This window comes from Rhinolophus sinicus, linkage group LG03, assembly GCF_036562045.2.
Source record: "Rhinolophus sinicus isolate RSC01 linkage group LG03, ASM3656204v1, whole genome shotgun sequence".
Taxonomy (NCBI): Eukaryota; Metazoa; Chordata; class Mammalia; order Chiroptera; family Rhinolophidae; genus Rhinolophus; species Rhinolophus sinicus.
In genome coordinates, this window is record NC_133753.1 from 3,913,347 (window position 1) to 3,925,024 (window position 11,678).

Here is an 11,678-nt window from a genome sequence, read left to right on the forward strand (position 1 = left end):
AAATTTTTAATTTTAGACAATAAAGGGTTTTAAGGGTTTTAAAAGACATACTGAGATTTTTATTTCTAATAGATAAGTCTGCAGATGAATTACTTAGTCAAATTTTGTATTTCAATTAGAACTTTATATCAGACTTGGAATTTTATAATAATACACACCTTATAGGACTTATAGGAAGAGGAAGTGAGTTAACAGATGTAATGTGCTCTGCATATGTTGCTGTGATGGAGATGCTGGTGGTGATGAGAGAGGAGAATGAGGGCTTTATGTAATGTGCTAAAAAAAAAATGTAATCTCTACCTTGAGGATTGACATGATCAGAACTTTCTATTATTCGAAGGCCTTGAAATATTAGCCAGAAAATGATTTGGGTGAGTTTATGTGTCAGGAATTTTTATGCTAAAAGATTTGGATTTGATATTGTAGACAGTAAATAAACAGCAAAAGGTTTTAATCAGAGGGCCTGTGGGATCAAATGTAACTGTCACGCCAACAAGAATGGACTTAATTTTGAGAAACAGCAGATCAGAATTTTGTACCTTATGGGAAAGTCTGGACGTTAGCCAACGAGGAATTTTACAGAAGGGCATGTTTGTTTTCTTTTTTTAATGGATTGGCCCATTAATTAAGAAGCAACAAAATGTGTTAAATGTACAGAGCAGCAACCGTACAGAGATAATCTACTGAATAACCAGAATTCAATTTGCTGTGCCCCAGCAGAGAACTATGCAAATAACGCCAACGAAAACTTCTCTAAATTCAGTCTCAGCCCACTAAAACCACCCATGACTAGACTTTGAAAATTCCCTTCCAAGACAATCAGATGTCAAAGATACCTCCTGCCCTCCCCCAACTCCTACCCCTCACTTAATATCCCAACTCAACGGGATACACCCCTGTGTTGGGGGAAAACCAACCAGCAACAGAGAATGGGTGTCGCTACTAGAGCAGAGGTCAGCCCCACCCAATACACATGGGCCAGTCAACATCTTTGCATGTGTGGAACTGAGGCTAAATGTCTGAGGTTCCTGAAACCCCACGAAGAGGGCAACCCTGGGAAAGGGGAGATTTTAGGAGGGGTGGGGAGAAGACTTGCAGGTCTCCTCAACAGCTCAGAGCTAGGGAGAACCCAGCATTGGAAGTCGATGAAAGAGAGGAAGGAAAATCAGCAAAAAATTCTGAGTCAGAATCACGTCACAGATGTGCAAGTCTCTGGGACATCACAGAAGTTTTATAAACGTTTATGGAAAAACTAAAACCAGGAATCCAGATCTATCTGCCCCCCCCCCCCAATTTCTACTTTGAATCTGGGGGAGGAACTAAGAGCTACTTGGGACTGCTAACGCAACTGACTGATGGGAAAGCGGCCAGGGGCCCGTTTTTCTCCTCTTGCCCTAACCTTCTCAAACAGTGGGCATCTCTGCTAGAGATTCCCGCCTCACACCGAGGAGGCCAATCTTGCTCCACGGCGCCTCTCCTGCCAGGGGCGGCTTTGCATGGCACTGAGAGGTGACCTCTGTGACTCTTGGGTGACCACAAAAGGGAAGGAGGATTGACCAGGCATGTGTGCCAGGGTGAAATGAAGCAGCCAGTGCATCCTGCCAGGTGCCTGCCTGCCACAGCGGCGCTCTGGGCACATCGCCCCAGAAAATTTATGAGCTGTGAATTTCTCACAGCCATGGGGAAGTAGGCAGGCCAGACAGGCAGAGTGCGCCTGCGAGAGTAGGCTAGAAGGTCAGGGGTTGGACAGCTTCTCTCCTCGGGGCACCCCCAGTGGGACACAGGAAGGCTTTCCCCGGTTTCTCTATTCTGATGAGTTGGGCATCTGCTTTGTCCTGGAGTACCTGACCCTGACCTTGAGACCCTAAACCACTGCCTTTCCTCCCCACCCTCCTTCCCCACCAGGTTCTGATCTCTGTGGGCCCAGTCACTGACTGGACGCATCGCCACCTTACCAGTCTTCAGAGAACACGCCTTTCCATCCGACGAAATGATAGAACCCTCTGAAGACTCATTTGAGACGATGATGGAGCGTAAGAATCCATCATCAAAACAAATGGAGTCCTCCGAGGGCTCACCCAACACCGCCGTGGAGACATCAGGCAGCGGAGTGCAGGAGGCGGCGGGGCCGGCCAGCGGCCCAGCCCAGGACATGGCACAGCTGCCCATTGATCTCCTCCAAGACATGGAGGAGCCATCCAGTGGCCCACATAGGGAAATAAAGGATCCACCCAATGACCTACTCCAAGACCTGGAGGAGTCACTCATTGGTTCACATCAGGAAATGGGGGATCCACTTGGTGAGGCACCTGGCAAAATGGAAGAAGCATCAGGCAACCCATGGGGAGACCAGGAAGAGGAAGAGTACAACACTGACCTGGATGAATTGGGAGAGGAGGAGCGTCCTGAAGAGCAGACCGACACCTCGACTGCGGAATTCATGGCCATGGTGAGGTCCATCATCTCTCTGTACTTCCGAATGCAAGACCTCCGAGAACAGCAAAGAGTAGCAGAAGAGATCTTGATGAAAGGGATCAGCGCGGGCCAACTGCCACTCCCAAAACAATTCTCCGGGGATCGCAGAGAATACCACGAGTTTATCGTGCTCTGCCAACTGATCTTACAAAGCTACCCTAGAATGTTCTACAATGACCGCCTGCGAGTGGGGTACATCATCTGCCACCTCTCTGGCTTGGCCTTAGAATGGGCCAAAGCGCTGGTGCAGGAAGACAGTCCCCTGATTGGCGACTTCCCAGCCTTCCTGGAGGCCATGTCAGATGTGTTCGAGTATAGGCAGGCACTGCGTGTGGCGGAAGAGGCGATGTTCAACATCAGGCAAGGGGATCGCGCCGCCATTGACTACATCAACGAGTTTCAGGGCCTGGTACCCACCTTGGGTTGGCCAGACGAAGTTCTGCAAGCCCACCTGTGCCAGGGGCTCAACGAGGAGATCAGGCATTATCTGTTCCGGGTCCCTCAGCCCGATTCGCTGGACAGTCTGATTGTGCTCGTCCTGCAAATAGAAGAGAAGCTGGCAGAGAGAAGAGCAATGCTCAGGCTGCCCCCAGAGGCCCGCCCACGGAACCTGACCTGGATCGACTCACCTGCTCCAGAGAGGTGGATGGTTAGCAGCTGGCTGCCCTGCGAAGTCCACCCCACCATTGACCGCGACCATCTCTTCCTGCTGCTCATGGTGAGAGTGAACCCTTACCACAGCGTCGCAGTTCAGGCCCTGGTGGACTCGGGAGCGGGTGCCAACTTCATGGATGAGAGGTTCGCCCAAGAGCACTACGTTGAGCTGTACGAAAAGCCCTATCCGCAGCCGATCCAAAGCATGGATGGCTCTCTAGTTGGCAACGAACCTGTCTGGCTCTACACAGAGCCCCTGGTGTGCATTCACCAGAACCACCAGGAGTCCATCGAGTTCGACATCGTCCCTTCACCCAACTTCTCTGTGATACTGGGCATCAACTGGCTCCGAGTCCACACCCCCGAAGTGGACTGGGTCAAAGGCCGCTGCACCTTCCACTCTCCCTACTGCCTGAAGAACTGCTTCCGCCCACCCCCACCATGCATCGCACTGGAGAGACATGCCATAAGCCTGCTACCCGGACTGCCGCCCCTGTATTCCGACCTGGCCGACGTGTTTAACCCGAAGGAAGCAGATGATGAGACTTCCGACCAGCCAAGCTCAGACGGATCCGATGATCTTTCTGAATCAGAGCCCTCTGAGCTTCAGCAGGCTGGAGACAGTGATCACAGTGAGACCTTCTACGAGTGTCCCTCCTCTGCGCCTTGGGAACCTGTGGGTGCTGGGATGCAAGAAAGAGCCAGGCTGCGGGATGAATACTGGGACCTGCAGGACATGCTGACCAACAGACAGGACTACATACAGATGATTCCAGAACTGTTCGATCAGTTACACGGAGCCACATGGTTCACAAAGCTGGAGCTGCGTGGCACCATTGTGGAGGAAAGCATAAATATACACCAAGCAGAAGATGTATGGAGAGCAGCGTTTGGTTTGGAGCTTCAAGAGATGGAGAGCTACAAGCCCTTCCTGGTCTCCTCAGACCCTACCATCCCTCAGAGGGTGATTCACTTTATCCTGAAGGACATGCTAGGCTACTCTGTGCTCTCCTACGGGCAGGACGTCCTCATCTATTCAATGAGCCAGGAGGAGCACCTTCAACATGTCCGCCAGGTCCTGGTCCGCTTCCGACATCACAACGTCTACTGCTCGCTGGACCGGAGCCAGTTCCACCGACACACTGCCGAATTCCTGGGATTTGTCATGACTCCCAAAGGGGTGAAACTGAACAAGAACATCGTGACCACCGTAACAGGGTACCCCATCCCTGGCTCTAAGAAGTCCCTGCGACACCTGATAGAGTTCATCTTCCCCTACCGCCACTTCGTGGAGCGCTTCACCATCATCACAGAGCCCCTGGTGCGGCAGCTCCTGACCACCGACCCGTTCTTCTGGGGAGATGAGGAGCAGGAGGCCTTCGAATGCCTGAAGCGGGCTTTCCGCAAGGCGCCCCTTCTCCACCACCCCAAGCCACAGAACCCGTTCTACTTGGAAACAGGCGTCACCAAGACGGCCCTGCACGCCTCCCTGATCCAAGTAGATGACCAGACCGGCAAGAGAGTCTCCTGCGCTTTCTACTCCCGAAACATCTCCCCTATCGAGGTCGACTACTCTCAGGTGGAGATGAAGATTCTTCCAATACGGGCTGCCTTCATGGTGTGGTGCCGCTACCTGGAGAACACCGAGGAGCCCATCATGATCCTTCTCAACACAGAGGATCTAGCCTCTCTGAATAATGACAGGCTCACCGTACTTCTCCCCGGGCATTGGGTCTTCTTCTTCTCCCACTTCCGCTTTGACGTCATGGAGCGGCCCGAGCAAGACGGCGGCCGGCCTCTGCCGCCCGTGAGAAACCCCCACCGCAGGCCTTTCCAGCCCCACACTGCCACCCAGCCCCGGATGCTCTTCGCCGCGGGGCGATCCCGCAGGGATCAGCTCCCAGAAGCCGCCGAGGAAGAGGGGAGCGAGGATGCACCCGCCCAGGACGAGCCCCGTGCGCAGACCCTCCAGCAGGAGTTCCTGGCGCGGATACCAGCTGACCAGATCCTCAGCAGCCTCCTGGCCCACCTCAGCGTGGCCCAGATCAGGGCCGTCATTCTGCACTTCTTCCGAGGCCTGCTGTTCTGGAAGAACACCCTGGCCGTGGCCGCGCTCCTGGTGCTGCTCAGAGCAGGGCGGCGCCTCCCGCCGCCGCCTGCGCCCACCCTGGAGCTGGCTCCGCGCCCCGCCAGGCGGTCCCTGCGCCTCATCCTCGACTCGTCCCTCCTCACCAGCCGCCACATCGCCACGGCCATCACCCAGCTGCTCACGCAGATGCCCCCTCTCATGGGCGCTAACACCCTCCAGGTGGAGCCGCGGGCGGAGCAGGGCGCCCTTCTGCCCCAGGGCCCCCGGGGCCTGCGCCTCACGCCCGCATTCTGGATGATGCTGTGTGAGCGCTTCCGTGTCAGAATCACCCCGGGAGAAGGAACCCGCCCTTCACTGCGTGGGAGCCGCTACCTGGAGCTGCACGTCGTCGATGGTGATGTCGTCTTGCGAGAAGCCCTGCAAGACGACCTGCAACGTTACCGTCAGTGTGGCCTGCATGACGGCCTGCAAGACACCTCGCAGGACGCGCAGGAGGACGACGCGCAGGAGGAGGATGTGCAGGAGGACGGCGCGCGGGAGGACGACGCGCAGGAAGCGCAGACCGACAGCAGCCTCGCTGTCCCGCCCCGCCAACAAGCCCCGCTGGGCTCTGGAATCCTCAGCTTCCTACACAACCACCTGCGCGGTGCCCACGGGCAGACCAGCCTGACCGACCAGGAGCCAGCGGCCAGGACCCTGACCCACTTTCTGGCCATGATCTGCACAGAGGCCTCGGGCCCCATCCCGAGAAGACAGCCCAGAGAAGGAGCAAGGCTGGAAGAACTCCCCGACGATGACGCAGACGCAGACCACCACTGAAAACACCTCCTGGCCAGCAACTGGGCCCTCCACTCCTCTGCCCCCAACACCCCATACTATCTCCTCCCAGTCTCCCCGTGCCTCAGCCTGCTTCGCTCCCACCCAGTGCCATCTCCTTGCCACTCCTGACCCAAGGGGAACCCACTCGAAAAGGGCAATGATTTCTTCAACTCATCAACCAGCAACATCATCAGTGCCAATGGACTATCCGGTCATCAGAAACCCAGAGCCAGCTCAGGGCTACACATCCCGTCTTAATTCTCCAGGTCCCAGGCCCACCACTGGGAGTGAGATCAATGAGAGGAGAAAGCAGTGATGAGCAGGAAATGACCCCATGACCCCAGGCTAGGTGAGGAATCAGGCACAGCAGAGGCAGCCAAGCAAGCAGATGCCAGGGACCCACCCCCTGGTGACACATGGCCACCTTGTGCCATCCTGGGACACTAACCTTGGGTGCTCCACTGATTTCTTCTACCTCCAGCACAGGTGCTCCTGCTCCCCTTGGCCCCCAACCCCCAACCCCATGTCTGGTGGTGTGCTGTGGTGCCTCCCCCACCCCCTCCACCCCCTGCAAAGCCAGCCACCCCCACAGTCTGGTCCAGCTCCCTCCATACTGACTGCCTGACCCTGAGCTCTGCCTCTTACCTGGACAGTGTGCTCCACAGAACGTCCCAACATACCAGTACTTACCGGACCTGCATCTTTGAGAGTCACCATGACTCCACAGGACACTGGTGTCTGCTTTGCCCCACCCCACGCCACCCCCGCTCAGCACTAACAGCACAGGGGCCTGGAGGCCCATGACAAGGGGAGGGGGCTCCAAGAGACACTGGGGAAGCCCGAGACCCCCAGTGGACTACGCCAAGTAGCTGAGTGTTCCCACCAGACCACCGCTCTCTTGCCACGGGGAGGAGACCCTTCTCCCATACCTTCCCCCTCTCACTTTTTCCCACCCCACAAAATAAAGCAGAATAAAAGACTATCTGACTTCGTGGTTTGTTCTGAAAATGGAGGGTGGGGGGCAAGCAGAAAAGAAGAGGGGGGCAGTAGAGTGGGGAGCAGAAGAGAGAAGGGGAAGGCGGGGAGAGAGCTGGGCTCTTCCCTGAAAAAGGCCCCACCTGCTGCCTGACACACTCTGAAAGGAGTGTGGGGGGCACAGAAGACACCGGGAGCTACTTCTTCTTGAGCGTCCAAAAGTAGGGACCCCAGAAATCCAAGTCCTACCACTGGCCTGAGCCTTCTCTCCACAGGAGAAATGAGGGGTGTGCAGGCTGTGCTCTGCCTCCTAACTCAGGGTCTGAGAACCAATGAGCCCCAGTTCAGGTACTTCTCCCATTATCTCCCACCTAATGGAGAAGGCCAAAGACACACTGTCCTAAAAGTGGCAAAATGATTCTACTGAGGGGGAGGAGGTCCCAAGGGAGTAAGGCAGCAGGGAGGGTGGCACTCACGCACTCAGGATTCACTCATGTAACAGACCCCCTCACCCACACCTCCTTGCCTGGCCTCGGGTCCCACCTACCCAGCAGCAGCATCTGACCTCAAAGAGCACCCTTGCCCTACCCCTGCACACTGGGGCACTGGGACATTGTGGAAAGACATGTACCACTCCCAGCACGACCAGGAACCTCAGCTGGAAGAGTGAGCCTGACAATGAGGTCTGTCATGGACCCCAGGTCTGCCCTCTTAGTATGGAATCTGCCCCTGATGGGTGGCACCATGAAATCACTAAGCAGATCTCAGGTTCACAGGTCAGGGGTGCTGGGCGGCCTGACTTCCCATCCCCCTCACAGGCCGGCCCCTCCCTACCCATCCTAAGGAAAGCTACATCCCACTAACATATCTCATTTTCACTGGCTCCAGAGTTCTGTGCCTTCCCTGGTCCTACTCCATTCTCATTCCCTGTGCCCTCACTGGTCCCCAGGGGTGACTGACCATCACCCACCCATCCATCGGTCTGAGGCATCTACCCCTGATGGCAGCACCAAGAGGTCATGGTCAGGACCTCCAGGTTCAGAGCCAGGGGCTCAGCTATACTTCTGGGCTTCTCCCCACCCCACCCAGTCCCCTTCCGACTGGCTGCACACCTCTCTCCCAACCTCAGCTTCCTCACCTACTGCTAGGACCTGTCGGGGTTGCTGTGACAATTAAAAGGGCCATTAAGTAAGTGCTAGAGGCAGCCAGCACTCAGAGTTCCTGTCCTCTACCACCACCCATGCATGGCCTTCCAGGGCCACTTGTTCAGGATAAACTTGGAGAAACCAAGGGCCTAACAGGGCAGGCGACCTGATGGCCAAGGAGTTAGGAACACAGCTGGGACTGGAGCCCTCCTGGGGCCTCTGCTCACTTACCCTGGGCCACTGCCACACCCCCCATGCACACCTATGTTTATAGAGCACAGAAACCATCTCTACAAACAGCTGGCATCACAGTGGCCCCAGGAGCCAAAGGCACCACATATGTCTGTGTCCCTGACAGCAGCCCCAAGAGGCCACGGCAGGTCCCATGGGTCAAGGCCAGTGGCTCAGCTGTAAGAACTCCAGCGTTCCCCTTCGTGGCCCCACCGACTTGCTGGGTGACCCTGACTAGTGGCTTTCCAGTCTTCAGGATTGTTTTCCCATCATCAAAGGGAGGATGTGGCCAGAGGTGAAGGGAGTTTTGGGGGCAACAAGACAATCTCCAAGGGTGTTTGATTCCTAAAATCCCTTTTGTTGCCAGGTGATACTCTTCTGGGTACTCCCAAATCCTTTGGCATGAACTCCTTTGGGGCAGAGCCTGGGGTCCCACTGGGGAGGCCACAGAGCACAGGCCCCTTGTTCAGGCTGCCCCTGGGGGTCCCAGACGCTGGATCCCCAGGGCAAAACTATATGCCTGCTAGGTAGGGGATGACTGGGGGATGGATGCATGACCCCTCGCGTCCCTGCAGCTCAGATGGAGGGGCAATGGGACACCCTCTCAGCTAAGGCCAAATTGAGAATCTGTCACCAAATTATCAGCCCTGCCCCTCAGTAGGGAGTCCACAGGCCCACTGAGACGCACACGTTTTCCACCGTGACATGCATACACTTGCGCACATACACATACAAACAGACCAATGGGGCTGCCAGCACAATACTGGCCACTGCCTCCCACACAAGCAGACAGTGATGACCTGGCCCCACTGGGACCCCTGCCCCAATCCAGCCAGAGGGGGCTTTATCCCCATTTACAGAGAAGAGAGGCAGCCCCCAGGCCAAGGAAAACTATTGACAAGGCAAAAACATTGGGTGATGAGATCCCTGTCTTCCTAGAAAAAAAATTTAAAAAACTCAATACAAACCTTTTTACCCCTGAAAGGAAAAAAGAAAAAAAAAAAGAGTTAGTGCTAAACGACATGCTGGGTTATGACATCATGGCCACAACAAAAAGGTGAAAACTCAAGATAAGCATCTGGTTCTCTGGACAATGGGTGCCTGGCATGTGGCCATGCCAGGTCACAACTAAATGTACCCATGTCCTCCGTCCCCAGCCCCCAGATCACTGGCATTCACTGAACTCTCACACCATGCAAGGGACCAGGGGACCCCCAAGTTCCACCCCAGGAACGGTTGCCAACCTCTCTCCCACCTCCCAGCTCACCCCTACAGATGTGCGGGTTCTGAAGCGTGCAACAACACACATCCCCAGGCAGCTGATGGCTACTCACCACTCAGAGCCGGATCTGCCCATCGCTCCTGCAGGTGGCCAAAGATCCAATTAGGGGGCTCTTGACGCAGGTGTCCATGTAAAGGGTATGATAGAACTAGAGAAGCTTAGTCCCCTCCCCACCCACCAGGGCAGTCCCGACCTGCTTCCCAAAAGAAAAAGAGGAAGGCGACACCCAGAGCCCATCCGTCACTCCCACCCCCGCCCAGGACACTGCTGCCGGCCAATGGGCACCACCAAGAGGGGATCTTGGACCCAAACGGCAACCCTCATCCTGACCCGACAGAGTCTTCCAGAACAAACAGAGGATTTGTTTCTGAACGCCTTCAACCTAAGAATTCACAGTCACTCAGGCAGCCAAAGCCAGGCCTCCATGGAAGCTCAGTTTAGCTCAGACTGAAGGCAAAGGAAGCATCACTAGAAGAGAGAGGACGGGTGGGCAGGGCAGGCGTCTGGTGGGCAGCGGGGCTGTTTGCTCAGTAGAGGCAGGACCGGGAAGAGAGGCAGCACCGTGTTCTGGCCACTTCCTTCCACTTCTCATGAAGCTGTTCCCAACATGAGGCCCTGGGCCTACCCCACCAGAGTCACTGGGGGGCTCTGCTGAACACGCAGACTCAGCCCTAGCCCCACCCTTCAGATCCCAGAAACTGGTGACCAGGGTTCTGGAGAACTACCTGTCCCATGTGTCACACTGTCCACTCCTCAAGCCCCTGTTTATATCAAAGGGCACCCTGAGTGTGATAAAGGCCTTTCCTTGGCCTACATTGAGGCCTTCCATGCTGGGATCTCCATTCCCCTTGTCACACGTCTTGCTCCAACACACTCCACCCGACAAATGCACACACAACATACTCCTGCCTCTCCGTGAAGTCGCCCACCTTTGTTCAAGCTGCCTCCTCCTCAGGAAGGCCTTCCTGACTCAACAAGGACCTCCAGATGCCGTGAAGTACCAACGATGCAACGGTAAGACAGAGGGAGGGGAGGCACATGGGACAGGAGTTGAGAAGGAGGCAGAGGTGGGAAGGGGAGGATGGGGGAGGCGGGCAGGAAAGGGGAAGGGAGCCAGCGGCCCTCGTGTTCTACTCCAATGGCTTCTTGCTGTGGGCAAGACCTCCCCTGCCCTGCCGCCCACACGCGTGCCTGGGCTGGCTGCATGCATGGCTGGTTAGTAGGTTAATGATTCCACAGGGGTTTGGCACGGGTCACCTCCCACCATGCACCTGAGTTAGTAAGGGACACAAAAGACAGAGGCCATGGCCCAGGGGGCCATTGGTCCAGCTCCCTTGGGCACCCAGCTTGGGCAGGGATGGACAAGGGGAAGAACAGGGCAACTGCTGACAGCTTCTGTCTAAAGGAGGCAGGACCCCGAGTTAGGAATTCTGGGGCAGCTGGAATGTCTTCGGATTGGGTTGAAGGAGAGAGGAAGCAGCCGCCTGTGAAGGGCCTCAGCCTCCTGGTCATGAAAGAGGCCTGGGTAGAGGCTAAGGCCCCTCAAGGAGACCCTCCTCCTGTGGCCGCAGGAAGGGTCAGCCTGCTCTGTCTGAGCCCCTCCCCCATCCTAGGGAAAAAGGGCACGGTCTCGCTGACATCTGCCTACCTGTCCTGGAGCTGGGTCCTCTCGGAGCACTCCCTCCAGGAGCACAGCACAACCCCCTCAGTGATGTCCCCTGACCCACCCCTGGCCTCTCTGTTCTTGGCCACCAAGTCAGAGGGTGGCCCTGGACCCAGCCCTGGGGTGTGTACCACTGGAGGCACAGCCTTGCCCTCCGAGGAGGGGGTCTAAGACGTGGGCCAGCCAGGCACTCCCCCTCTGCAGGACCTTGGGGAGCTGCATGAGAAGAGAAGAGCATGCTGGGAAGAGGTCGGCGGGCAGCACAAGCTTGAGGGCATGCCCCACGCAGCCAGGGGTGCAGAGGAGGGTCCGGGGCTGCGCTGGTTGAAGGGGATGAAGAAAGGC

At 56.2% G+C, this 11,678-nt stretch overlaps 1 protein-coding gene and 1 long non-coding RNA gene across 2 annotated transcripts in view; one reads left to right on the forward strand and one right to left on the reverse strand.

Moving 5' to 3' along the window:
- Nucleotides 1-2,488, reverse strand: part of LOC141570498 (uncharacterized) — an 8,981-nt gene extending 6,493 nt beyond the window's left edge. The window contains exon 1 of the long non-coding RNA XR_012494524.1: nucleotides 2,378-2,488. This is a non-coding gene — a long non-coding RNA (uncharacterized LOC141570498). The remainder of the gene's footprint in view (nucleotides 1-2,377) is intronic.
- RTL1 (retrotransposon Gag like 1) overlaps nucleotides 1-7,670 on the forward strand; it is a 23,539-nt gene extending 15,869 nt beyond the window's left edge. Inside the window, exon 4 of the mRNA XM_019747151.2 lies at nucleotides 1,906-7,670. Within this exon, the coding sequence (XP_019602710.2) occupies nucleotides 1,991-6,037 (4,047 nt within the window). The 5' untranslated portion in view covers nucleotides 1,906-1,990 and the 3' untranslated portion in view covers nucleotides 6,038-7,670. The remainder of the gene's footprint in view (nucleotides 1-1,905) is intronic.
- The last annotated feature ends 4,008 nt before the right edge of the window (nucleotides 7,671-11,678 follow it).